Source organism: Tympanuchus pallidicinctus, unplaced genomic scaffold (genome assembly GCF_026119805.1).
Source record: "Tympanuchus pallidicinctus isolate F22 unplaced genomic scaffold, pur_lepc_1.0 scaffold22, whole genome shotgun sequence".
NCBI lineage: Eukaryota > Metazoa > Chordata > Aves > Galliformes > Phasianidae > Tympanuchus > Tympanuchus pallidicinctus.
In genome coordinates, this window is record NW_026294739.1 from 40436800 (window position 1) to 40464427 (window position 27628).

The 27628-nt window shown below is 47.3% G+C and overlaps 2 protein-coding genes and 1 long non-coding RNA gene across 9 annotated transcripts in view; 2 read left to right on the forward strand and 1 right to left on the reverse strand.

Moving 5' to 3' along the window:
• Nucleotides 1–349: 349 nt before the first annotated feature.
• PSME3IP1 (proteasome activator subunit 3 interacting protein 1) lies at nucleotides 350–10244 on the reverse strand. 3 transcript variants are annotated; one of them, XM_052685804.1, is made up of 7 exons: nucleotides 10149–10244; nucleotides 8087–8228; nucleotides 7804–7902; nucleotides 6343–6469; nucleotides 4019–4147; nucleotides 2207–2271; nucleotides 350–1120 (listed from the first exon to the last, which is right to left on the reverse strand). In XM_052685804.1, exons 2-7 carry the CDS (start codon nucleotides 8214–8216, stop codon nucleotides 903–905), a joined length of 768 nt encoding a protein of 255 aa, XP_052541764.1. In that variant the 5' UTR covers nucleotides 8217–8228; nucleotides 10149–10244; the 3' UTR covers nucleotides 350–902. The 3 variants fall into 3 exon arrangements, with proteins under 3 accessions (XP_052541764.1, XP_052541763.1, XP_052541762.1); XM_052685803.1 differs by lacking the exon at nucleotides 10149–10244 and adding an exon at nucleotides 9939–10132 and having other exon boundaries at nucleotides 4019–4151; nucleotides 6347–6469; XM_052685802.1 differs by lacking the exon at nucleotides 10149–10244 and adding an exon at nucleotides 9939–10132.
• On the forward strand, nucleotides 4024–6556 carry LOC128081992 (uncharacterized). The gene is made up of 2 exons (XR_008207492.1): nucleotides 4024–4147; nucleotides 6343–6556. It is a non-coding gene; the product is annotated as an uncharacterized LOC128081992 (long non-coding RNA).
• Nucleotides 10245–10456: 212 nt separating the features above from the next.
• RSPRY1 (ring finger and SPRY domain containing 1) overlaps nucleotides 10457–27628 on the forward strand; it is a 31775-nt gene continuing 14603 nt past the window's right edge. Inside the window, exons 1-5 of one of the 5 annotated variants that reach the window (XM_052686161.1) lie at nucleotides 10457–10547; nucleotides 17629–17818; nucleotides 20388–20882; nucleotides 24103–24155; nucleotides 25507–25619. In XM_052686161.1, coding sequence (XP_052542121.1) covers nucleotides 20536–20882; nucleotides 24103–24155; nucleotides 25507–25619 — 513 coding nt within the window. In that variant the 5' untranslated portion in view covers nucleotides 10457–10547; nucleotides 17629–17818; nucleotides 20388–20535. Of the gene's footprint in view, nucleotides 10548–13879; nucleotides 13981–17628; nucleotides 17819–20387; nucleotides 20887–24102; nucleotides 24156–25506; nucleotides 25620–27628 lie in introns of those variants that run through there. The other 4 variants (XM_052686162.1, XM_052686164.1, XM_052686166.1 and 1 more) reach the window with 4 other exon arrangements.

Genomic DNA, 27628 nt, shown 5'->3' on the forward strand with positions numbered 1-27628 from the left:
CCAGAGTGCCAGGTAGCACTTGGGGCAGCGTCAGGTCTCTTAAATTCAACAGAGCTTCGACAGCCATTTGCTCTCCTACTGCAAAAGGCGGTGGAGTTCTCCAGTGTGTGCACAGCTTGGTTTGAGTGAGCCAGGATATCCCACCCCCTCGGTACTCACACTACACCACGAGAATGAGCTGTGAGCAGAATCACCACCAGCAGCTCCTCTGCACTCATTCAGAAGGAGGGCACTGCCTCAGCCCCGTCTCGATGGTGGGTTGAGGACAGGGCTGCATAAGCAGAACCCAAATTGCTTAATGGAACAGGAACAATTATGAATGGCACAAGCCAAGATGGAAAAAAAAAAATGCATTCAGAATGTCTTTAATCGCGTAACACTAAAACTTCTTTACAGTGTCATGGCAATCTACACTTCACCATCTGCTCGATTTTTGTTCTGCCCCCATTTCTCAAATACAGAATAAAAATGACATTTTAAAACAGAACACATGGCTGCTCCTACAAGACTTCCGTGCTTCAAGTGCATTTTTGGTTTTTGTTTTTTTTTTGCCTGTTGGTCTTGTATAAACTCCACAGATCACCAAAATTCATTCTTTCTTCCCATGAGAGTCATAAAAAGGCGCTCTCCTCTCTACCCCCCAGCCCTCATCTACAGGACGAGGTGTGCCCTCTGCTTTGGGGTGGCAGCCTTCCCACCTCAAGCTCAGCAAAATCCCAGAAATGGAAAAAAAAAAAAAATAGGGGAAAAAAAAATAAAAATGAATTATTTTAGAAGCATCTGAATGTATTAAAGTTGAGAGGTTAGCTAGAAATATTATATTTGGGACAGAAGGATGCATCAGACATCCACCAGGGCTTTGGAAGTGAACTCTGCACTACATCACACACGGAGGGATTTTGTTATGGACCATCAAAGAAACTGTTGCTACGAAAAACAGAAGAGACGATCTTCCCAGTGGAATTGATGGTGCCTTCTCCATCCGAGCTGGACTCCGAGTCACTGCTGCCCGAGTAGGCACCGAGGCCGGGCAGGATCCCAATGCAGACCGCAGCCGACGGACAGTGGACCGCAGATCCTCCCACAGAGCTGCTCCCCAGGGGAACACAGGACGGTTTTTCTGCAAGAGAAGGACTTCAGTCAGAAGCCAGAGCGCAGGAAAGGGTTTCTTTCATCAGCCCAGGAGCTGCTGCGTGCCATTCACCTGCTACCAGCCAGCGGTGGGTGACTGCAGGATTTAATTACAGCGCGAGGCGGCGTTACGTGGCACAACAGCCATCCTGACAGGAAGGACTTGCCACCTCAGGGGATTTTTCTCATCGTAGTTAAGCCCAGCTCTGTGCTGGCATTACAGATTTTTATTCTTAAGGTTGTCAGTTTGATGGGTGTCGAATAGCAAACCCACTAAATAAGAATAAATAGTTCTGTTCTATGCAATTAGTTTATTATTTTTTTTAACAATACAACAGCATAGTTGGGGAAAAGTTTCATTCCAGCGCTCTGCTAAGTCAACATCTCCCATCTTCCACAGCTAATTAATTTTTTTCCAGCGTTCTGATAGTTTACTGAACAGAAGGAGATGCAGGAAGCGCCTTGGGTTGTCATTACACAATCACAGCTCACCCTATTTGTGTCAGGAGATCTTGACAGCGAGTCAATCGCAATCCTGACAGCTACGACTGAAACGCAGCTTAGTTTTTCTTCTGGCTGCTCGTAATTTTCTGAAATAAGCTGGTTTCAGGATGGACAAGATCACTTTGTAGCATGAGAAGCGAGCACAAATACACCTGGTGGAAGGGAATGAGCTGTTCTCCGTGCCTCTGGCTGACAGAAGCAGCGCTGGGCATGAAATGCAGCTAAGGAGACTCCCATTATTGATCAGGGAAAGCTAACAGCTAAGCATTACAATCAGCTGCCTCAGGAAGGAGCACGGTCTCTATCTGCAGAGATTTAAGGGCAGCTTAGACAATCATCTGTCAGGAATGGTGTAGGTGAGGGGCAGACTGATGACCAGAGCAGGTTCCTTCTGTTACAGCTGTCAATGCCCACAGTCACCACAGCACTGGGAGATAACACAGCAACCTGTGCTGCCTGGCACGATGAAGGAGAAGGAAAGCAAATCCTCCATCAGATCCTACACTCACTCAGTCAGTTGCTGTTTGGGTGAGAGGCAGACAGCTTCCAGGCAGCAGAAATCAGGACATACCTTGGTTCTTTTCTTCGTGGTCAGTATCGAGCTTCAACCTCTTCACACTGTTACCACCATCTGAACTGTGTGGGGAAAAAAAACACAAAAAGGAATTGTCTTGTTCCTCATAAACCACCACTTCATTACTGTGAAGTTCAGAGTGACTTTTTTGCCTCAAATGCTACAGCTGTTCCAGCAGGGAGTGAACCAGAGCTCGCTGTGGGACTCCTGCTTAGCTGGAATACCCTCGAGACCAGCAATGAGTGTGTGAGTTTTGGTTTCCTGCCTGACAAACTTGAACAGCCACCACCCTGCAGGTCCAGCATCAGTGTTCTTCCCCTTCCGGGATCTTTTTCCTCTTCTCATGGCAGAACATGAGGGACAGATGAAAGGTGATTCTGAGCACGGAGGTTTTAATAGTGGAAGTCCTTTGCAGGACATCTGCTCTGAAAGCAGACGTCGAACCCCTGCTGTGTTTGGTCCTGGATAGTGTGCAACAGGAAGTAAGACAGCAAGAACAGAGAACTGCTGGTGATGGCACCAACATGTCAGATAAGCTCTCTTCAAACAGATGCCATCTGCAGAGTTCAGATGTGCCACTAAGCACACACCAGCTCCTTCCCTGCTCCCCACTGGGTTATGTACCAGTGGTGCCAACACAAGACATTGCTGGCTGCTTGTTAGGGTTTTTTCTTCTCTCCCCTTAAAAAACTCAGTACCCCACATACAAGGTGTTGGAAGAGCTCGCTCCAGTTTGCACAGACAGCAATTACTATTGCACTGGGAGCCAAACATCACCCTGCAAGATAAGCTTCTAAAATAGTAATCTCTCATTATATGGGAACTGTTGAGTCACGGCCTGAACCACTGATGGAGCACCTGGGGAAAGAACCCGGTCAGCCCTGGGAGCACAGGTGAATGCAGTTCAGCTGTGTGATAGGAAGGGGTGGAGCCTGGCTGCACCTCTCTCAGACCTCATTTAAGGGCTGGCTGCCACTGGGGAAGGGTCTTTTGCTGCAGATTCTTCCTCTATGAAGTTTTTCCTGCAAGCCTGGATCTTCAGATGCAGGTGAGCACTGCTTTTGTAACGTCCTCTGTTGTGCTGGTCCTTCTGCTCATGCACTTAAAACTACTGCCTGAATTTCTAGATGTTAGGAATTGCCTTAAGCATTCCATCATTTGTCTGCAGGGGTTCAGCCTGGGCCCAGGTGCTCAGTTGATCTATAACCTGGAGCACACCAGCAGTCTGTGCTTCCAAGCTGACATCAAAACAGGCAGCAGATCACAAACTCAGCTCTCACCCGTGTAGGACAGGAAAGGTGCTGATGTACCAGTGCCAATTGGTGAGGAACACAGGAGGCTTCCTGATGCCCTCAGGATCAGATTAGTACACAAAATTCTTCTCTCTTAATACCCTCCCCAAACTGCCTCCAGCAACTACTTAAAATGATCCATTTTAAACACAGATCTCATAGGTTGTTAGGAAAAATCTACATCAAATTACAGAACTGAGGTGGATGCTGATATTTTCAGAGCTGAAAAAGAGAGAAACTCTGGAGCCCACAGCAGGGTTGCCCAAGCCTGGCAGCCTAGAATGAAGAGCCTACCCACTTGCTTTACACATGCTTATCTATTTGAGTTGCCTCATGTTTCTCCAACAGTTGGTGAGAGCCCATAGAAACAAGGCTGGTCTTTTCCTGTACCTCCCCCCTTTTTTTTCTTCAGGGCTAAGGTTTGCACCTCGTTCTCTGGAGGCAGTTTTGGCCTGCTTCCCTTTATACTGTTAACCAGGTTCCGTTCCTCGTGCATTTATAGAAGTGTGAAACTAACCTTCTGTGTTTCACAGCTCCTGCCAACAGCTTTGCCTGAGAGAATTTGTTCTTGTTTTCCACTGACTTCATGGGCAATTTCTTCTCAGTTTCCTTCTTTGGGTCCATACCCGCTCCCACTTTAGTGAGAGTGCTGTGAATTAAGGGTTAAGGATCAACGAGGCAGGAGAGGAGAGGACAGGCTCTTCCTCCCTGACATACTTAGCTGACAGCAGCAACTGAAGCTCATTCACATATTCCACTAAAGGAAACTTATTTGTGATGACATCTATGTGGCACCACTTCAGCCAGGACAGAAGAGGCCTCTTTGTGAGGTACCAGTAAATGTATAAAGGCTTCTGCAAACCTTGATGTTGCATGTGGCAAAGGAGAGTTCTCCAAATTTAAAAGATCAGCTTATAACCTGCAATCTGCCTTCCTACAAATTCCTTCTCTGACTGCCATTTCCAATGACCGCTCAGTGTAACCACGAGCCCTGAGTTTCAGGAGTGTCCCAGCTACTGCACACAAATATCCAACAGTGAATTTCATGTTCCTATTTAAGGTCACAGTTTCCATCCCAGCACCCTGTGGAGCGACCCGAAGTCTCTGATCCCCTTCATGTCAGGACGTTCAGAAGCCCTTGCTAACTGGATTTTCCCAAGGATGCAGCAACAGCCCTGACTGCTCCCTGCCTCAGCTCGACCTCCAACCACCACCGTTGCTGTGCTTTTAAGATGGCACAGGAGTGCCATCCTGTGGCTAACGGCAGCAATCCCGAAGCTCACCCTGCCAACAACGGTTTGATGTTGCACCATCCTACAATAGCAACGCCTTCTCCTTGGGATTTCTGCATTCACACAGCGCTGAAGACAAAAGGATGCTGCTTTCAAGCATTTCTTGGAACTGGCTTAAGAAAAAATCATTAAATCTAGTTAGTCCAATGCTGAAGAGGCAGGGTAAGAAGCCAAAAAACCCAGCTATTCGTGTAAGAGGAAATAAAGCTCCAATGCATCCATGCATATGAATTTCTCACTCTTGAGTGCATTCAAATATTCCAGCACATTTATCTTCAGTTTGTATAGTGTCATGATTTCTTTTAACCACAGGAAAAAGAAGGAAAACAAAGAAAGAAACAAAGCTCTGTACTTCGATGTTGATGCAGGCTTTCACCACGGAACAACATCCCTTAAACTGGATGTTTTACCACGACTGGTTGACAATCCTCCTCCTAGCCTGGAGGAACTCCTGCACGGTGCCTGCAGACCACCCAGCTCATCCAGCCAAGACCACTTGGAAAGAATGCCTCCAAAAATCATTAAATCTGTGGGTCATTTAGCAAGTTGCTGCAGGGTTCCTTGCGACATCACCCAGTATGTTAGCAGCAATTCCTACAGCTAATTTACATCAGGACTTCAGATACAAAACTGGCTGATTCTGAGGCCAAGACTCGATGTGGACACCTGGAAGAGATCCTGTGCTGGGTAAATTGAGGGATCTGTGCATTATGTGGCTGATCCAAGACAACACAAGGTTCATTCTGAGTTGGTAAGGTTCACCCCTGCATGTATGTGACCTCACCAGGGCTGTCAGCTGCTTGCACAGCACAGTGCTGCACATCCCTGCATCAGCCAGCACAGAACCTTAATATATCCCATGAATATCCCATAATTAGATCCAACAAATCAAGGAAATATTCCATATCCATCAGCCAACTTCAGCTCAGTTCTGACGTAAAGTTATCAGAAAATGCATCAGTACTGCCTCTTCATAAATGAATTAGTCAGAGAACTTGGGTGCTCTTCACAAGAGATCTAGATACTCTGAGTTATAAATCCTTAACTAACACAAGGTAATGCAGCTCTTTGTAGCATTTGCTGATTATTTTTGGTCATCACCTCATAAATATGAGCTGCTCGCTCCTTTTTCTACTTTCAGACTCTCATTTATAGTAAAGCATCCTTGAGGACTTGCACTCTGTTCACTTATTGCTTTAAGCAGTGGCTCTCATTAGGAGGCAAAGCAACTATTGCTTTCTGCACAAGTGAGGTAACCCTCACATGACATTCAGTTCAGAACAGACAGCAATCCTAAAATCACTCCACATCTCCCCTTTCTGATGCAGATTAAAGACAAAAAGCATCCTATGCTGCCCTGCAGTACAGCTTTGTGAAGGGCTGGTGGCCTGGAATCAAATATTCTAGTAGGAGATCCAAGCTACAATAACAGTAAAAGAATCATCACGTGTTCTTAAAGCAGTATTAGAACAAGGATGTGAACAACAGATTAAAACTACAGACCAGACTCCAAGCCTCCAGTATAAGAACGCCAGCCCTATCAGCAAAGGATATTCTGTATTCATTGAGTTCTTTCATCTCCTCTTCTCTTCGCTGCTTTTCTAGCAGCTCTTGCTGCCGAGAAACCTCGTCAAGGAAGTTTGTCTCGTCTTCATCTAAGCCTCTTACCATATTTTCTGGAAAAAAGAAGAATGCACAGAGATGAGCTCAGGATTTGGGGAGCAGCCGTGAGCTTCCAGCACCTCGCCCTTCTCTTCAGATGATTTTAACTGCTGATTTCCAGCTGCCTCGTGAAATGCAGGGAGCCATCCACATCCTGCAGGTGACGACCCTGAATGCTGCTGAGGTAGAATATTTTGCACAGCGTCACTGGGAAGGCAGTGAGTGGAGTCCATGGGTGACCAGCTCTTATTTTCCAGCAGTTACAGCATCTTGTCAAGTAACAGGAACAAAGCAAAGCCCACGGAGGACAACTATCTGCTTTGTTCTGTAATTAAGGAGTAGAAATATTTTCTGGTTAATGACACTGGATGCAAAACAACCTTGAACTCTTAAACACTTGAGCTCAAAACCTACACCAGACTAACACAGCTCAAGCACAGTTACCACAGAGGTGAGCAAGGCTTGTAAGCCTGTGTGAGTTCAGTGGGAAGGTCTCCTTTCTGTTCTACAAGTGGTCAGCATCTCTCCATCCAAGTTACTGATTTAAAAAGTACTTGTCAGACAAACCAAGTTTGCAGTGTCAGCCTGAGAAATCTGAACCCAAACACCACCTTTAGTCATTAGTTTAATTCCACAAGAGGATTTTTAGGCCTTTACATGAGGCAGACATTGTTGTTGTTTTTTCAATCTTCACCTCATAGTCAAGTCCCATTCAGTCTAATGGCAAGCTCAGCAATCTGTTTATGCTGATAACTGGCAGCCTGCCATCCCCAAGTTCTGTTCCATGGCCAACATGAGAAATTCTAGACAGAATCCCACTATGCAAGTGGAGCTTAAAGAATGCAAGAGTTCGAGGGTAGAACTTCCAGCTAAAGAACCAAAATCAGCAAGAAGCTGCCTTAACATGGAGTCCCACAGCATCACCCTCACTTCTCTTTAAATAGAGCCAGCAGGCCCCATTTTGACTGTTAATTTCTACAGGTGATACAAAGCAAAGGATTCTTCTACAAAACCAGGAGTTGCAACATTGGTAGAAATGAGGTTTTCACCTCATTAATATCTACTTTTTGAAGGCTCAGCTCCTCCACGTTCACTTCACCCAAGTGCTGATCTTGAGCCTCAAACTGCTCTGTGAAGTTTGAGTCACCTAATTATGGTTAGGGAATTGCAATGCATGTGCAGCACTGCCTTGATGCAGATAATTGCCATCTGCAGGATTATCTACACCCTTTGAATACCCTTCTCAGCTCCCTGCTTCTCTCTCAGACAGACAGGTCAGACCTGCAGGTACCACGCAGCTGCTGCAGTTTGCTGAGTTCTGTTGGAAGTAACAGAGGTTGGTGCTTACTGAATTTAAACTGCTCCTCAAACTCCTGCTGCTTCTTTTCTCTCTGCTCCTGAAGCCTTTCATACAATGAGCGTGGGTCATAAGCCTCCTCTGGGCACTCTGGAAGGAAGGAATAATTAAGGAAATGAGACAATGTTAGAAATATGAAGTCACCAACAGTTTGTACTTTCTTCAAGGGAAAACTTTTTGGAGCTTGCAGAATACAAGCTACTACTTTTTGGTTTTGTTTTCTTTGAAATATCCCTGGATCTCTTTCCTATAGTGACTAAAATCTATCCCATACCTTCTGGATCTTCAGGTTTTCGGACCTTTTCCCATTCTTCTTGCCTTCTCTTTCGCCGCTCCTCTAGCTCAGCTTCAGAAACAAACCTCTTGTTTATCACGAGGTCAGCAGAGCCATCTCCTCCATCCATGGTGGAACTGACCTAAAAACACAACATGACAGACACGGGGCACCCGCTTTCACTTGTCAGTGCATGAGATGTCATTACGTGCTCTGAGAAACACAGAGCCAGGCCTGCTTAGGCTGCACCAGGGGAGCAAGCAGGGGCCGGAGCACAAGGTGAAGTCGTGTAGAGGTTTGTGGTGTTCAACAGTTGCCGGAAAGAAGGAATTCCCCTTCAGGATGAAAAGGGGCTGTGGTTAAAGGTCTGGAGCAGCCCTATGACCGAAGGCAGCCCCTTCACACAGCACACCCTCTGCTTCCAGCTGGGGATTCCCAAGGAGCGCTCGCATTTCTGCCTCAATCCTAGGCCTGGGGTTGCGATGCTCTGAGGAGCAGCCTAAGAAGGAAACTCGATTTGGGTGGCTGTCACCCCAAAGCACAGCACTGACAAGTTCCCTGCGTGAGCCAGATGGCTCCTGCCAGCTCCACGCTGCAGAATGGTTAATGGTTAATTGGTTAATGCCAACTGTTGGTCCATTTAGGACCGCCCCCCCCGGCCTGCCATTCAGCACTGGAAGAGAAGCCTGTTATTCTTGCAGTGAGGGAGGGATGCAGTAACTAATAACAGAAGGAACCGGTCTGCCGTTCTTCCTCCACACAATGAAGCCCTGCTGCAGAAAGCAGAGCCCTGATGTTCTCATAGGATGTAGCTTTGGTGGGCTATTGTCTGTAGGACAAAATGACTAATTGAGACCTCAGAAGAAATGCAGGTTAAAGCACCACCATACGAGTATTTGTTAAAAGCATGATGTGTTTTTAAAATGAGTTCAACTCCCAGAAATCACAGAATATCTGCTCTTATTGTCATTTCCCACGGTGGTCTGAGCTGAAAACCTATAGGGAAAATACAAATTGTATCTCCCTCCTGGACACAGGTCTGAAGAACGAGGCCATTCTTCTTAACCAAGTGCTGCATTACCGAGATGAGCTGTTTCCCCACTTGTGCCAGCTCAATCTGTTTAGAGAGGAAACAAAACATTCTGATACAACGATGACAACGTCAGAAAAACAAACTGAAGAGGCTGATGAGGCACGAGCACAGCACTTTCTTAAGACTAAAGTCGCCAACCATCTGCCTGCTGGTTCAGCCAATGCTTTAAACCACTTGGAAGAGATTAGGGTGTAACTGTGACTGGATACTCAGCTATTTCTTCTCCAAAAGAGAGGTGAGGCATTGAAACAGCTGCCCAGAGAGGTGGCAGAGTCACTCACTGCTCCAAGAGGTGTGCAAGAAAGGAGAATGTGGCACTGGGTGGGTCTAGAGCAGTTGCAGATGAGAGATGGTTGGACTGGATGATCTCAGTGGTCATCCCAGCCTAAAGGATTCTGTCATCTTTTCAATACAACCCAGGGAAGCTGATGGAACGTTTCTGAAACAGCAGCATCAAAAACATCCTGGGGCACGAAGCCACGGGGGGATTGCATCGCAGCCCAGCACTACGGTACCTTAAAACCTTGGAATTTGGCTCATCTCGTCTTTGCCTTCCCTGGCGTCCAACACACACACAACCCAGACACAACGGATGTTTTTACACCGTCCTGCGTTCACCTCGCCCGCTGACGGCGCTCCGGCCAGCAGGGGACACGCAGCACCGTAACGACCCCAGCTGCAAACCGCGCTCTCTTCCGTGCTATTGCACGGTCACAAAACCGGGACTAAAACCCCGAACCTCGCGGCCCAGGGCCTCACCTGGGCTGGGCCAGATGTGAGCGCAGACCTCGCCTCGCTGTTGTGAGCAGCGGCCTCTGGAGCAGCCGGTCCCGCGAGGCTCGGGCCCGTTCCCGGCCCGCGCCACGGAGCCCCGAGTTCACGGCTAACGGGATCGCGGAGGCTCGGCTCGCCCGCCGGGCCCGGCCCGCCCTCGCTCGACGAAGCCCCGGCCGCCCCCTCCGGACGTACCGCGCGGCGGGCCGCTCACACAGAGAGGCGCGGCCCGGCACCGAGCGCCGCCATCGAGCCCCTCCCGCCGGCCCGCTCGTCGCCTCGCCCCGCCCCTTCCGCCCGCTCCAGCCAACCGCGTGAGCTCTTCCTGCGGCCGCGCTTCCGCCCGGCCCTCGGCCAATCACCGCTTCTGCATCGGGAGGAAGCGCGGAGCCGGCAGAGGTGACGTCAGGGAGGGAGGGACGAGCGCCGCGCTGCGATTGGACGAGGCGGAGGGGCGGGGGCGGGGCGAGTCGCTAGGGAGACGGCGGGGGGCGGGGCCCGAGGAGGCGGGGCGGGGCCGGGCGGTGCGCGGGGCCTCCATCTTAGCGCACAAAGGAGCGGCGGCGCCTCGGTGGAGGTCGTGCGGCGTGTTCGGTGCGTGCGGGGTCCGGGCGGGCGGGTTGGCGGGGATGGAGCTGAGCTGGGTTGCGCGGGGCCCGGCGGGAGGGCGCGGTGCTCGGTGCCACGCTGCCGGCGGGGCGGTGCTGCGTGCTGAGGCGCGGGGCTGGAGCTCGGGGGGCGGCTGAGGAGCGGTGCGAAGCGCTGTGCTGCAGTTCCATTGACAGGGGAATGGAGCTGGGCTTGTTCGGCCTGGAGAAAAGAAGGCTGTGGGGTGACCTCAGTGCAGCTTTCAGTACCTAAAGGGAGCCTATAGACAGGAGGGGAGTCAACTGTTTAAAAGGGCAGATAACAGCAGGACAAGGGGAAATGGTTTGAAGTTGAGGTTGGGGAGATTGAGGTTGGATGTTAGGAAAGGAAGTTGTGTGCTGTGAGAGTGGTGAGGTGCTGGAACAGCTGCCCAGAGAGGCTGTGATGCCCCGTCCATCCCTGGAGGCTTCAAGGCCAGGTTGGATGGGGCCCTGGGCAGCCTGGTGTAGCATTGTGTGGAGGTTGGTGGCCTCCATGCAGCAGGGGGTTGGAGCTTCGTGATCCTTGAGGTCGCTTCCAGCTCGGGCCATTCTGTGATTCTCCCTTTTGCTCACCTCCACTCCCTCGCTGTCAGAGCTGCACTGAGCAGGCTGTGTTCCTCCAGCTGTGTGTGTGTGTTACACAGCTGGGTTAATGGCAGCGTCTCATCATCTGCTCTACTGATGTTCCTGCTAATCCTGCAGTTCTCAATGCCTGCTTTCCATTGCTCGGATGGGCAGGATGTATTTAGTGCAGGATTTGCAGCTCTTGTGGGTGCTCTTGTTTATTGTTTGCTGGCTCAGTCTGTTATTCACCTGCTCTTTTAGGCTGTTAGTTTCTCTCGTGCAGCTGTCCCGCACGCTGCCCATCTCTTCAGGTACAGTACCAGCGAGTGCTTTGGGTTGCACTGAGTCCCTGCTTTTTGTCAAAGAGTTTTGCTTTCTTTTTGGCTGCCTTTGGCCTCACAGAGTGAAGATCTTTGTTTGTTTTTGCAGCCTTTCAGTACCTAAAGGGAGCCTATAAACAGGAGGGAGTCAACTCTTTATGAGGGTAGATAACAGCAGGACAAGGGGAAATGGTTTGAAGTTGAAGGAGGGGAGATTGAGGTTGGATGTCAGGGGGAAGTTCTGTACTGTGAGAGTGGTGAGGTGCTGGAACAGCTGCCCAGAGAGGCTGTGGATGCTCCATCCATCCCTGGAGGTGTTCAAGGCCTGGTTGGATGGGGCCCTGGGCAGCCTGGTGTAGCATTAAGTGTGGAGGTTGGTGGTCCTGTGTGTGGCAGGGGGATTGGAGCCTCATGATCCTTGAGGTTCCTACCAACCTGGGCCGTTCAGCACTCTGGCATCCTACCCTCTGCTGTCCTAATTCATTGGCTCTTTATCTCAGCATTATTATGTTCTGTGCTCCTCTGGAAGTTTGCTTTTGCTTTTAGAATGAGTGTAATGTAACTCAGTGATTTAAGCAACCCATTAGTGATGAGCGTGGTGAGTTGTCCTGGGGCACCTACCCTTCACACTTCAAGTTTGTTGTCATACCGTTATCTCCTATGGCTGATAATGCCTTGTGTTACAGAACATCCCCAAATCTTGTCAAGTTTTGTAGATGTTTGCTGATGCTTTGTGCCAGGTCGTTGTGTGTGCTGCTAGCTTTTCTCTGCGCAGAGGAGCGAGTTAAAATGCCATCACCGTGCTGTAAATTGAAGGCAGGTTACTGTGTTGACATTTGTCTTATTCTGTTCCATTGGCAGTGTGTTGCATTCAGCATTTTAAACTGTTTGGGTTTTGCTTTGTCTCCTGAATGCGTGCTTGCTCAGTGAGCTTTGAATTCATTCCTTGTTTCAGGCCAGCAAAGGCAGATACGGCGCCCTGAGCTCCACTGTCTTCCCAGCATGTCATGAGGATTCTGTTGTGTCACTCATTGCCTTGCTTTTCCCTGGGTCCTGACCATGTGCTTCGTTTTCCCTTCCTGCTCTGTGTGCACTGACTGAAGTTGGTGTGTTGCAGCCACAGCCGTGCCAGCACGATCTTTATTTCCTCTTCTATTCCTCGTTATGTCCTTGAGGTCTGGTACAAATTGAGTCCCATATGACTCATGGTGTGACTGACCGGTGCGGTTATCTGCTGCCATCATCAGCCACTGGTGTGGCCAAATGGTGCTTTAGAAGTTTTCCCAGCTTTGCCATGGGAACTCTGTGTACTCAGTGGGTTATTTTGGCCATTCAGGTCGCTTTCTCGTGTTCTGGGGTGAGGTGCTGCTCCGTGCTTACTAAGATATGTTTGTTAATGGGCATTCAGCGTGCCACCAGGATCAGTAACAAGGCACCTGTCCCCCTGAAACACCTTTCCTCAAGGAGTTGTAGTTATAAGCATGCAGAACATTTGCAGCTGCAGGTTCTCTCCTTCATAAGCCTTCATTGGTGTAGAAAGCGCTGCTCTTCTGCTTTGGGTTTGTGACTGCTGTTCTGCTAGACAGAAGGAGAAACAAGGCTGGGGGTGTTTGAGGTGAAGTATTTGTGTGGCTTTTTGGACTGCTCGCTTTATGGAATCACTGGGAGTCGTTCAGGTTGGAAAAGATCACTAAGATCACCCGGTGCAACCATCAACCAGCCCGTGGTGTCCACAAACTGGTGGGAATATAGCTGGAATCATAGGTTAGATGTGTATCAGAAGGCTGTGCCACTTGTGTGCGTGTGTGCCATCTTCCTGCAGACCTTTTTTGCTCTCCTTAGAGCATCTCCCCCCGATGCATTTGATGAAATAGTGCTGTTGCTAATTGCATTTGGATAAACTTCAGCTCTCCTGAAACTCCTCAAGAATTAACTCAAGAGAAGCAGCAGATGTCTGTGGCTACTCATACAGGTTTATGAAAGCTTCTTAAGTTGCTCTTGAGCTTTCTGCCTTTTTTTTTCCCCCCATGTGCAGCCTTCATGAAATAGAGGAGACTCACATTTCTGCTTAAACCCCTTTCAGGCTGCCTCATGCAACACATAGCTGGTTCTCTTCCCAACCCGCTGCTGCCTTTTGAGGGTTGTCTTTGCCAGGCAGTTTGTCCCCTTGCTCTTCTTGGCTCTTAAACCCACTAGCCAGCTTCCTTTGGGTTTCATCATACGAGCAGAGGCTTTAAAATCCTACCTCTCCATATGTTTTGTTAGGAGGGGAAAAGCTGCCCAACAGGGCTGCTTAGAGATTGGCCCCGTTCTCTGATGCTGCATGAATGAAGAAGCAGAAATTTCTTTGTCCTGCTGCCCCCAGCCACTGATACAATGCTGTTTGTGATGATAACCAGTGTCATCAGGAGACGGATCTGGTGAGGCTGAGATTAGGAGGCTGCAGACACCGCCTGCTCTGCGTTCTGCTCCTGGAGGCAGTTGTCAGCCGACAAGTGGAAGTTCCCAATGGAGGTATTGCTGAATTTTTCAGTGATGTTATCAGAATCTTTCACACGTCCCAAACTGCAGTGTGGTTTATGCATTCGTAATGCCTTAGTCACAGGCAGAGCCACCAACCTCCATCTCTAATGCTACACCAGGCTTCCCAGGGCCCCATCCAACCTGGCCCTGAACACCTCCAGGGATGGATGGAGCATCCACAGCCTCTCTGGGCAGCTGTTCCAGCACCTCACCTCCAGCACGAAACTTTCTGACATGAACCATTAAATTTACTAGAAAAAGAACTTCAAAATGCATTGGCATTTTTGTTTCCCCACAACTCCGTGCCCTCTGCCAGTACCTGGAATGTCCATGCTGTCCTCCAGCTCTGTCTGTCTGTCCTGGAATTTCTTGCTGGCTTTTATTTATCAAGGACTTCTTTTCCACCCCACCACCCCCAAAAAGTTTAGCAAACGCCCTGTAGTTGAGTTGTGAAGCTTCAAAGGAAGATTAACCGAAATCAACTGGAACCTCTGAACGAATGCCCGTGCCCTAACTCCATATTCTGGTATTGCTAATCCAGTGTGTGTATTATAGCTTATAAGGGTGGGCTTTTGGGTGTTCTCAGCCTGTAGCACTGCTTGGCATTATTATTAAGGGCCTTATTATTCTTGCTACTGTTGTTATTAAGGGGCTTATCTTCCTGCTGTTTCAAACCCCCGGGGAGAAAACCTGGAAGTCACATTCCCTGTTATGGATGCTGGTGCTGAAGGGGCTGGTTAGACATTCAAAGCGTTAAAGGCCACCGTACAAAGGATATTTCCATCTAAATGACCTCTGAGACACAGCAGGTAATTACTTCAGAGTGCTGCAGAGGAGCAGCCTGGTGCTGGAGCTGCTCTTCCTGACCCCAGCAGGGTGAGGCAGGGTTTTCTTCCTTGCCACAGGGTTGCTTTGGAGACAGCAGGCTATAAAACGTGGCTTACAGGAGGCCAGCAGAAAAGGAAACCGCTGTGGTGTTAGGGTTTGCTGCTTCTTCCTGCTTTGTTGCTCCCACAACAGAAGAGCAGATCCTTCAGGAGCGTTGTGCTTCCAACAGAACTGGAATTGGAGGCTTAAAGCCCAACGCTGAGAGGCGCTTGGGTAAGAGCTAGAAAGTGTGAGGCTTTCCTGCAAGACTCCAGGTCAGTCTGCTTTTGGTTTAGGATGCTTTTGCTATGACTAGTAAGAGACCAAATGACTGCAGCAGTGGCTTTGATTGCAAATAGTGACACGCTGCGTGCCAGTAAATGCTGTTTCCCATGGTGTGAACCCTGCAGGATATTTTTAGAAGAAAACAAAATAATTGCATGGGGGTTTTGCTTCAGATCCTGCAAGATGCTGTTCAGTTACCACGTGCGGAAGCATAGGCAGGGAGTTGACTGAGGTCTGCAGTGTACTTCTGCATTTGGTTGGTTGCTGTGTGGGCACCAAGCAGCTCCTGCTCTTCAGTTGCACAAACTGCTCAGCTGCAGGGTTTACCTCTGACCTCGGTGGATCTGCAATCATAGCATCATGGAGGTTGGAAAGACTGCTAGGATCATCAAGCCCAACCAGCAGCCCATGACTGGGAGCTCTTTAGCTGCATCCCTCACTGCCACATCTGCTCTTTTCTTAAATACCTCCAGGGATGCTCAGTTTGCTGGGAGTTCTTGTTACTTCTTCACCTTCCCTGCTCATCCTAAATCTGAGGTCTTCTCTGTGTTGCAGCAGCCTCTGTTTGCACACACAAGGCGTACATCCTAGGTCTAAGCTGATGAACTTGTAACTTGAACTTTGCCTTTGGCTGGCCTCACAAGTGCCTTCATTTTTAGGACCATCATTTCTGGGGGGGCAGGAAAGATGCTGCGGAAGTATTTCTAATCATTTTCCTCCTTAATAGGAAATTGCTGCCTAGAACTTTGTTTTGAGCTTGGAAAGTTGCATCATTTCCTGACCAAACTGCTACATCATGCTCCTCTAAGAGGAGAACGTGCTGCTTTCACTCTCGTGGCAGGAGCTGGAGAAGCTCTTGTAGCAGCTGAAACCCTCTTTAGTCATTTATGTGTATGAGAAGGTTCTTGTTTTCTTGGCAGCATGCTCCATTTCATGGGCAGGAGAGGCTTTTTTCCATCGTGAGGCAGTGTTATGGTTGGCTGCATCAAAATATTTCAGAGGATGAATCACCAATTCTTAGCAAACAAGACCAAGGCCACCTCCATTGGCCGTTTCTCCATTGGTGAGCTCCATCAGATGACCTCCTCGTGTTGGCTGCCCATCTGCACCTCTGGGCACGTGGAAATCACTCAAGTAACATACAGTTCAATGGCTGATGTTTGTGTTTTGTTGTTTCGTTCCAAGAAACAACAAGGAATATTCCTGGTATGGTATGATTTGGGACTTGTTGTGTTGTGAGAGGGCTGGGCTGCTTGGCTAACAGCTGGTCACGGCGTCAGGATGGGACATGGCTTGGCTTCAGCAGCAGCTGCACAGACTCTTAGCACCATAACTACTGAAAAAAAGGGGTATAGATGGCTTGGGGGAGATTAATTCTCTTAGAGCCAGTTTGTTTAGCTGCCTCAGGAGGTTTTGCTGCTGACACAGGGGCAGGTATGCTACAACAGAGCCCATTTATCTGCTGTTGTGTGCTTGTACCCCTCTTTGAGTGTCCACTACCAGATAAGAGGGTCTGCTTATCCTGCCTCAGTACTGCTGGTGTGATGATCCCTGCAAACTCCCTTCTTGTAGGCAAACCCTTTCAAAAGAAAAACAGTTATCTTTCATTCTCATAATATTTTCAAGTAGACCACTAAGTATTTCTGCAAGAAAACACTGGCTGTGCGTCCAGTTTGTGCTGACAGCAGATATTTCCTAAGGCTTGAAGTTAAATTTCCAGTCTCACCAAGTTTCTGTGCTTATATGCAGAGGATTTTACCTCTTAGTGGGGAAAAAAAACCACAACCCAATATGTTTCATCCTTCTCGAAGATGCATCCTGATGCATTCTAGATTTCTCCTGCCCTGGCATCCCTTCTGTTTCCTTGTGCTGGTGACACCTGTATCTCCTCTGTGCACGTCTGTTCCAGTTGTGCAGGGTTTTGGCCTCTGTTTCACTGGTGAGGTGGCTGCCAGCAGTCAGATGCTGAGCTCACATTCGTTATCATGTTGTAAACCTTTCCTTAATCTTGCCAGCTCAAACGCATCACTGTTTCAAAAGAGGTGGTTTTGTTGGTTTGTTTGTTTTTAGTTGCACTTCAGAACCTCTCTTCCTGCGTTTGGACCTTGTTCAAATGAGGCTGGTTTGCCAGGCAGATCTGTAGCAACCTCTTCCACCAGCTTCTGTGCCAAAGTATTTAATCTTTCAATTTTTTGAAGCTTGGAAGCAAGTTCTTTGTGTGTTACTTAGCCTGGTGTGCAAGCAGATGCTGTCAGACTCAGCTATTTACTAAATAAGGGGAGTTTATCCTGTCACTGCACAGAATACCCTGAAGTGGAAGGGATGCACAAGAATCACGGAGTCCAATCCCTAAGAAGTGTTTGCTGCTGTTCCTTTTGCAAGCAGTAATTTGAGGGTGACTTGGTGGCATTGCAGAGGGGAGGGGAGATGCTTCGCTCTGGGGGCAGTTCCCAAATGAATTGTTCTTTTTTTCCTCTCTGTTTTCAGAGACTCTTTGGCATATCTTCTAAAAGTGATTGGCTGTGCTGATTCACTGCCCACTTTATCATGTGCTGATAAAGACATAGTGCTGCTTCTCCCAGTACAAATGCATCTGCAACCTGCAGAAATACAGTCCACTTCCGCTGCAGAGTTCTGTGAGCAAGCCCAGCTCTTCCTCAACCAAACACACCTAAGGGTGAGTTGATCATAATTGCTTGTTTTCAGTATCTCAGTGCTGTGCTATTAGAATGCCCTAAAATGATCTGGATACATGCTTATTTTTCCCCTAGGATCACACACGCTTTGCATTTGATGTAACTGGTTCTCTCTTTAAATGTTATTTGAGTTTTTTTGCTTAAATCAGGTCTTCATGGTGTTCTTTTTAAGTCATTTGAAGCAATCTGACTGTGGTCTTGCACAGTTTCACTGAAGGTCCCTGCATCTGCAGGGATGTTTTCTTGCATCTGCAAGAAAGATATTGAGGCCCTGGAACGTGTTCAAAGGAGGGCAACAAAGCTGGTGAGGGGTCTGGAACACAGGGCTGATGAGGAGAGGCTGAAGGAGCTGGGAATGTTCAGCCTGGAGAAGAGGAGGCTCAGGGGAGATGTCACTGCTCTCTGTAACTTCCTGAAGGGAGGCTGTAGTGAGCTGGGGGTCGGCCTCTTCTCTCGTGTCATCAGTGATAGGACCAGGGGGAATGGCTTCAAGCTACAGCAGGGGAGATTCAGGCTGGACATGAGGAAGTATTACTGTTCAGAAAGGGTGGTCAGGCACTGCAATGGATGCCCAGGGAGGTGGTGGAGTCACCGACCCTGGGGGTGTTCAAGGAAAGGCTGGATGCTGTGTTGAGGGACGTGGTTCAGTGGGAGCTGTTGGGAATAGGTGAACGGTTGGACTGGATGAGCTTTTAGGTCTTTTCCAACCTTGGTGATTCTATGATCTCTTGGCACCCTTGCATCTGCTGTCTCCTTGCTGACTGAGCAGCTGGCTCAGATGGGGAACTACTGAGGCTGCAGTCCCGTGTCTTGCTGTGCTCAAACAGCTTGGAGAGCAGGGCAAACATGCTGTGCTACTGCAACCATTGTCATGATCTACTGGTTATGAGTTTCTTGAAACAAAGCTCAAGCTCTTGTATTTGTTGCCTTTAGTGTGCCACCATGGGCTTTGTTTTCCTAACCCACCTTCAGTTACCTTAATACCAAGCACTACTGAAGGAAGATAACATACTTAGGACAAAGAAGAGAGCTTGTCTGTAGTGATTTCTTACTGATGGCTGTCCATTCAAATCATGGGATCATAGAATGGCCTGGATTGGAAAGGACCACAATGACCATCCCATTCCAACCCCCTGCTGTGTGCAGAGTTGCCAACCTTGGTGTGACATCATCAAGCATAGCATCACCTTGATGCCATGCTTGCTCCTATGACTGGTGGCTGGCTTCCCAAATCACATTGCTGTGATTTCTGTCCCAAATAACAGTCAGCCATTGCACGACTGCCAGTTGGCTGAGATGTCAGGGAACCTTTTGTATTTAAAAGGTGGTAACTGCCTTCCATTTCCTTCTAATTTCCTCTAATGTAGGATTATTTAATAATTGTAAAACAGTAATAAGCTGGTACTCATCATTCTCACTTAAATTCTTTGAAGACCAACTGCACGCTATGCTTTTGAGTCGTTCATTTATCCTGGCATGCTTGAAGTGTGTAAGTAGCAAAGCAATGTCTTTAGCAGGGCTTTATTTTACCTGAGGCTTTATATAAGGCTGTGCAGACACACACCTCATGGCTTGCAAACATAACTCCTAATCAGGCAGGGTTTTGAATCCTATTGCTCTTGCTAACATTCCTGATACAGGGATGTGTAGTGTATGTCCTACAACCCCAGTTACTACTGGGCCTGTAGTTGATCCAGACCCTTCGAATAAAGAACAAAAGAGGGACTGAATTGGTCTCCCTTCTTCAAAAGGGAAGGGCTGGTTGATGCTAGAAGCAAAGAATCATAGAATGGCCTGGGTTGAAAAGGACCACAATGATCATCTCGTTTCAACCCCCCTGCTGTGTTCAGGGTAGCCAGGCACCAGCCCAGCCTGCCCAGAGCCACATCCAGCTTCCAGGGATGGGGCATCATCCACAGAAAACACCCCTTTCAAAATCTATTTGATTTTCTCACCTTAAAATGGGGTTTGTGAAAATGTTTCTTTCTGCTTCTTTGGGTTAGAATCCAGTTGAAGCAGACGTGTTCTGAGAAGATGCATTTGCACACAGATGGACTGAACGCTTGGTTCGATCCACTTGTTGCTGCAATAGGCCACAACTGTAGGACTGGTTCTTGGGAAACTAGGCTAACTTGTAGAATCTGTCTCAAAATTAGTTGGAGTATTCCTGGTGTGAATAGTGCAGCCTTCAGTTTGATTGCCCAAGCAGTGTGTCTGTATGGGCAGTAAAGAGAACATGAAACTGTGGTTTATTAATACTTAAAAGGTGGCAGTGTACTGGACTTCAGGACAAAATTGTTCCTCCGCAGCCAGAAAACGTGCAGGAAAACAGCAGGCAATGTAAAAATGAAGTGTGGGGAGAAGCTACCCAGGCAGAGAACTTCTTGCTCGTCCTCGTTCATCCTTTTCCCCTACACCTGTGGATTGCAGATGCAAACTGTCTGTTTCTTAGTTTATTTGATATGCCATGGGTAGTGCTGTTTACTAATGCAAGAATTCTTCTGCTGTTCGAAGTTAAGACTGACTCTTGTTTTGGATTTGCTTTTTCAGCCCTCCACCTGGATGACCAATGTCCATTTTAACCGATTCTGTCGGAAATTAAGCCTCCAACTTCCATTCATTCCTGCTGGCAGCAACGCGTATAATGCAAACAACCGCAATTCCGGATCACGCAACCATTGCTCTTAAAACTTCCTAGATGATTGTAGTTGCTTTCCTTGTGTTCCATGCTAGCAGAAGCCTTTTCCAAGGTTTACTGTTGACTCTAGAGCACCACGTTCCCCGTTTGCTGGGAGCCTTGGGGGCTGGCACCATGGGCAACTCCTGCGTTTGCCGCGATGACAGCGGAGCAGAAGACAGCTTGGAGTCTCAGCATCGACGAACAGAGAGCAGTAGGGTACGTGCACCTGATGGAAGGAGCCACCCAAGGGACCCTGTCCGACCACCTAGGAGGGGGAGAGGGCCTCATGAGCCAAGAAGGAAAAAACAGAATGTGGATGGGCTAGTGCTTGACACACTGGCTGTAATTCGGACGTTAGTAGATAAGTAAGTACCACCTCAAGGAATAATTCAACATGAGTGAAAATACAATGTTCTTGTCTTCTCTCAAACTGTGACTCCATCCTCTCACCGATCTACACCTGGCCCTCCCTGAAGCAGCAGCGTGTTTCCATCTGGAGGCTTAGGAGAGGAGCACCTTTCCTAGGTAATAGCCATAGCTCCTGAGCGCCCAGATACAGACTCTTGCAGGAGCTGAGGAGCTTTCTCACCTTCCTGTGTGGGCCTGCACCCAGATGGGATGAGGAGTGTGCTCAGTATTGCTTATCTGGTGTAGATACACAGCTTAGGCAGCGGCAAACCTTACAGAGTTTGGCAACTTCTGTCCTGAACATTGACTACTAAGCAAGGTTTCTGTTTTCAGGCTGCATCTACTTCTTTGGAAGTGGCTCAGCAAAATTGAGAGCTTTGACCGTTGTCAGTTTGCATAAAGAGACTGAGGTTTTCTTTCTGAGTGCTTTTCAAGTCTGCATGTTGTGTCTCTTCAGCTTATGATTGCAGTGTTGCATTCCTTGTATGCTCAAAGCATCCACTGAGGGCGTGTGGGATATTTATGGACAGACACTTATTTGGGTGGTTTTGTTTTGTTTTTGTTTGCATTGCTTTTTATGGAGCTCTATAAAAGGACCTCAAAACTGGAGGGTGAAATTGGCTCATCTCTTCTGGGTTAGGTGCAGGTTAGGAATCAGACCAGAACAGAAGGAAAAATGCTATTGTAGCTTCACAAGTGGGATGGATGAGGCTCAGGTTACATGAGCCTTGCTTGATTCCACCTGTATCCCTGCTCCTTGCTCCTGTTGTAAAATGCTTAAGTGGAAATAGCAGAATTTAAGCTGAAGAGGTGTGGTACCAGCTGTGTGTAGTTGGGGCTGGGAGGGGATTGGCGTGCTGGTGGCTGTTGCTGCTTTCAGTGTTTTACCTCTTACTTTAGGCTCTGTCTTCAAAATATTAAGTGAAAATTGTGCAAAATTCTTGAAAGCCTCTCCCTGACCTCTGATGCCTTCCCCTGAGGTCATGTCTTCAGGCTGTTTCACAACGCTTCTGTATGTAGTTGGTCCTGTTGCTCTTGCAGTCAGTCTTGTAATCCTATAAGTACTTTCCTTTGCTGCTGAATTATAGCAACCACAGTCACTGATCCTGGAGTCCTATTTCACACAAATTCCTGAAGTTGTGGTATTTTGTTATACTGGCTCAGCGAAACGCTTCCCTCGACTCACGAAACTGTGGAATCATTAAGGTTGGAAAAGACCTCTGAGATCACCCAGTCCAAGTGTCAACCCGTTACCAACATGCCCACTAAACCCTCAGTAGATGGGAAGGGACCTCTGGAAGTCCATCCACTCCAACCTCCAGCGTAGCCCCAGTCAAGCAGGTGGCTCAGGGCCTTGGCAAGCATCGACCAAGTCCAGGAAATGGCTTTGGGTCGCTTTTCCCGTGGGCTCCCCATTTTTTACATGGGGGATCCCAAAAGTGCATACAGTACTCCAGATTCTGTCTTGCAAGCACCACGGGGTTGCTGTGGTCTGTTGCTTCAATATTACAGCAGGTGAAGAGACACATCTGGTTGTATAACACAGCCAAATACGACAAGACTCCATTCTGTAGGACAAAGACCTATGGCTGTGAGTAGTGGGGGAGCATCTTCATGAGGCAGATTATCCAAATGTGCCTGAAAGAAGCTTAAGGAACCTTCTGTGAGACCTTAAGCTAATGACGACCCTTCTTAGGTAAATAGGAATGAACAGTGGAGAGGGGGAAGAAGAAAATCCATGTCTGGAAGTTTTGTTTTCCAGTGTGAGTGAGTCTGTAGGGTTAAGTATGTTCTTTATCACCTGTTTCTTCATAGAGCTGTATCTTCTCGGAAGCACCACAACTGAAACAGAAGGAAATGGTAGGGAAACCATATTTTCATGTCAAAAACCACGTGCAAGTCAAGTCAGTTTAAATGGAGACGTGTGTAACACTCAGTTGGAAATTGTAGGCTTCGGTGTGATAGCACAGCAATGAAGAGCTGAAGATTGGAGTCTGGGCAGTGGGAGGCCAAAGCCTTCCTGGCATTCCTCTTCTAAACTCTGTAATGAAATCTCATGCTTGAGGATGCCATGAGATGAACTGCACATTGAGTTGCTGTAGTGTGATCTGTGATGAACACTTGCTTTCCCTGCTCACTGTTTGGGATCTGATTTTTCTTGTCCAGATCTCTCTCTTTCCTAGAAGGAGTAGAGTTCCATTTCTAAGCCTCTGATTTTTGCCATTTATACAGAGTGCTGCTTCACAAATAGTTTTGTTTCCAAATAGCAGATGCTGGGGGGACATAATTAGTCTTTCTGGAGTAACTTGTTTAATTATCTGCATGATGAACCCACGTTGAGATCTTCTAAAATTCTTCTGTGTGATGCATTTCCAGTCTTATTTTGAAGGCTGAGGCAGAGATTGATGGTAGAATTGATGGTAGAATGTATTGTTCTGAGTCTGGGGTTGGTTCATAATGCTGAAATAGTGCTGAGTGCAGCATTGAGGATGATGTGCCACCACGTAAGCTTTTGTGGTCCTGGAGGTGCTTGCTCAACAGGACTTGGAGACTTTGCTTTGGGTGCTTCCAGTGGCACGGATGTAGCTGGCCACAGGTCCTTGCCCTTGCTCCATCAAACCGAACCGAGCAACGTGTCCAACCTGCATCATTATTAATTTTTTCCACGGTGGAAAGGGAATTGGGGTAAATATTTCCTGTTGAACTGCCTTAATGTTTTCCTGCTGCTCTTGTTAATGAATTAGTAGGGTATGGTGCTTCTAGATAGCTTGCCTTTCAATTGAGGGAAGGGGGGGAGGAGCAGTTTCTGAGCAAAGTGTGTTGATGGTGCATCCCTTGTGCACTGCCCTTGCTGCCCTTTGTGACCTCTGCTACTTAACTCTGAGTGACTTTGCTAATGGATAGCAATAGGCCTAAGCAGTGTATATATACCTGCAGATATGGGTAACATTTCACAGACCAGCTAATGAAGATATGCAGGTGTTTTTTTAAGCCAGAATACAGCCTATATCCCAGCTGTATCTCAGATCTGAAAATGGCATTAGTGCATTGCAGCCAATGTGACTTTCTCTCCATTAAATGCTTAGTGGATTCATTTTACTGTGTCTTTACCATTTTATTCAGTGTGTTGCATTGAAGGCTGTGCATAAATGTTGACCTGTGCAATATCTCTTTCAGCGACCAGGAGCCTCCTTATTCAATGATCACGTTGCATGAAATGGCAGAAACAGGTACCGAGGCGCCGTGTTGGGCATTTCAGTTGTGACTCCACAGGGGAAAAACCAAACATTATTTTTAGTTGCAAAATAATTGCACTGCTACTATGAGTTCTATTGCTTTGCTGTAGCTCTAGGGACTCGGACTCCAAAACACAGTTCTGCCCTTCAGAAGATCCACTGAGCTGCTGGGTGTTGCTCTGAGTTTTTCGAGCTCTGTTACGCTTCTATGTGAGCAGCTCAGTGCAAACACATTAAACCATAAGCCACATAGAATGCCTGTTTGCACGAGGGCAGAATCAGCCCATGTATGTAAACATGCTTCAAAGTCTGTACTTCCCCGCTGCCAAATACTTGCCTCTGTTTAGGTTTTTGCTGTCCTTAGACCTCCAGGTTATTGATGTAGTTGTTCCAGCACTGTGCTGAAGTTGGCCCGCATGCCAAGCTGTGTCAGTACGAGGGTTACTTATCTCTGTGATGGGAGGAAGAACTCATCCAACTGGAGACCTGTACAAATTTCTGCTAGAGTTGAATGAAGTCTCTTAACAGAGTTGGTATTGGTCCCAGATGTGTTTCTGTGTTGGGATGAGCTAATCAACTTGATCTGATATGACAGCAATTCAGTACAATGTGTTTTGGAGTAATGTACAAATAACAAATTCTAAGATCAGAAGTGTTATTTAGGTTTACTTGCCATTGTGGATGGGAGCACAAAGCTTCCAACCTCACTTGTGTGCAGTTGCAATTATCTTTATTTTTACTTCTCAGGCAACTTTTCTTGTAAATCCAAATTGCTCACCCTTTTAGTAGTTGGTTAACATCTAATTGATTCACATTAATGAGCAGACAAGGCCTCCTACCTGTTCTCTTTCCTTGTGTAATCAGTTTGTTTAGAAGGCCAGGCATGGGAGAAGCTAATACACTTGTTCTGAGGTCCATGTTATTTGCAGAGCAGATAGGATGCTTTCTTTCTGGCCAGGCATATTTTTTTCAGCATGGTTATGAGTGCAGTGTGTTCAACTATAAGACAACACTGAGCTCTTGAGTTAGGATGCTGGAACCAAGTGCTTAGGAGGGTTCCTTCCTGGAATATGCTCTGGCCTGGGCAGGGCTGTTCTCCAAACAATACCAATGTTTGCTATTATTCCTTGAAATTAGACTTCCAAGCTACAAACTTAAGGCATAGATATAAAATTTAAAACATATGGATTATTTTCCCTCGTGCCTGTGAGCTCACCGAGTCAATTAAATGATTGAAAACCTACATTCATTCAAAACCTACAAACAGCAATGGATTGCTGATGTATTTTGAACTCTTGGATCACCGTGCTAATTCTAAACATGACTTCTCTTTTGTGGTTGACAGATGAAGGTTGGCTGGAAGTTGTCCAGTCTTTAATTAGAGTTATTCCACTAGAGGATCCGCTGGGACCGGCCGTCATAACGCTGCTACTCGACGAATGCCCACTGCCAACAAAAGTAAGTTGAAACACTGTGTTTATCTGCAGCTGAATTTCAGTTGGCCCTGGTTGCCATGATAGTTGCTGGGTGGGTTTCATTGGTTATGCAGGACAGTTAACTGCTCAGAAATGGGTGTAACTTGTAACTTGGAGTCATTTTTGGTGACCTGGCATCTCATCACTATTTAACACTAGAAGCAGTGTAGTAGAAGATGAAAAAACACAGCTTTCTGGGGAAGAACAAGGAGACTTTGGGCCTTAGCTGCTTCCATTGCTCTCTTCTCCCTGCAGGCATTCGAGGCCAGGCTGGATGTGGCTCTGGGCAGCCTGGGCTGCTGGTTGGTGACCTGCACACAGCAGGGGGTTGGAAGCAGATGATCATTGTGATCCTTTTCAACCCAGGCCATTCTTTGCCATGCAGTATGCATGCTCTGCAGTGAACATCTGCGGGTGTTTTGTTTTTTTTCCTCTAATATCTGAAAGCTGCATATGCACCACTCACTACTTAGTTTGTTTCTTCCCTGCACGTAAGGAATGCAGTGCAACTGAGCATCCTGAGTTGAAGAAACAACACTTTAACTGTTTAATACCTATATACAGTTTTGGCAAATGTGAGCACTCTCTTTACTGACCATTAAACTGGCCCTGGATGGCAATACAATCTGCAGCATTCACGCTGTGCTGGTGCAAACACTTCAATGAGGGAAATGCAGACCTCTGCTCCACGTGAAGAATTTCTGTTGTGGTTTTTTTTTTCCAGCTGTACAACTTCCTGAGTCATCAGGTGACCTGTATTTCAAAAGTCACAGTGCAATTGCCTGCTGAACAGTTGACTGTAAGAGGCAGTGAGGTACTTCCTCCTGGGGTTGCTCAGAGGCTTTTTCCCTATTGCAGTTCTTTACAGCACAGCAAAGTGCAGGGAGTTGCAGCTGTGGGATCTACAGGTCATGTGCAGCCCATTAAAGTCTCTGCTGTTCTTTCTTATTTTTTTTCCATATTCAGAATAAGTTTAAGTATTTGGTCTTCAGGGATTTAAGTCAGTGCCCAGCTCCTGCTGCAGCTGGAGAACAGGAGGCTGGTTTTTGTTACGGTGGGCTGTGAAGCCCATAAAGTTGAAATGGCAGCACAGTAAGCCGTTCAGCCTATAAAGTCTTCATTTAACTCAACGTAGTTGATGTCTCTGAAGGTTTTAATAATATCTAAAGGCAGTGCAGGGTATGGCAAGAGGCTAATTTTAGGTTTTTCCATCTTGAGTCTCTGGCTCAGTCATCCTTTCTGCCCTCACCATTCTTTCCACTTCATGTCAGTCCTGTTCATCAGCACTGCTTTTGTGGTATTTGCTTTAGGAGAATAGCTGCTTTTCAGTCTTATCTCTATACAAATTTCAGACTCTAGTGCAGCAAATTGATTTAAGCATGGCTCAGACTGCTGTTTGAACAGCAAATAAGCATCCAACTTCAGCAGTGCTATTTTTTCTTCAAAAGGCCTGCTGATGACTTCAGTATGAGAAGTTCTATTTTAATTAGATCCCAGCCTGAGATGATGTAGTTTATATTTGAATCAGCTGAAATTTTCATGAAGTCTGGAAAGTTAGGGGAACTTAGAAATCCTGGAGGGCAGAGATCTTTGTTGGATCACTTGGCTCTAGATTAACCCCTGACTACCCTGAAAATGAGGGTTACCATCTGAACCTATCTTGCATTTTGTCCATGCTGTACTGCTTGAATGGAGCAAGTCAGAGCACAGCATTTTCTATTTATTTCCTTTCTTGCTATTTCTTAAATCAGTGTGACTACAGAAAATCGCATCATGTGAAGGAAGCCCTTTAGGACATCTTGCAAAGCTGGCAGCACCCTAAACTGATACAGCCATAGATATCACTGGTGTTGCCTTGCCTTTTCCTAGCGTTGAATTCCTCTTGCTGCAGGTGGCTCACTTGTCTGAGCCTAGAAGATGTAGATGGTAACAAAGACTAACAGACGGGTGGTAATTGTGAAATTGCAGACCTTGGATACGTTGAGCTTCTCT

What these genes read in the sequence shown, in the direction of transcription:
- PSME3IP1 (XM_052685804.1), bottom strand. Translation starts at nt 8,216, where the DNA reads ATGGATGGAGGAGATGGCTCTGCTGACCTCGTGATAAACAAGAGGTTT. An exon ending in TGAGGAGCAGTTTAAATTCA is followed by an intron (nt 6,470 to 7,803) that starts GTAAGCACCAAC and finishes TCTTTTTTCCAG; the next exon opens with AAAATATGGTAAGAGGCTTA. An exon ending in CTCAATGAATACAGAATATC is followed by an intron (nt 4,148 to 6,342) that starts CTTTGCTGATAG and finishes AATTCACAGCAC; the next exon opens with TCTCACTAAAGTGGGAGCGG.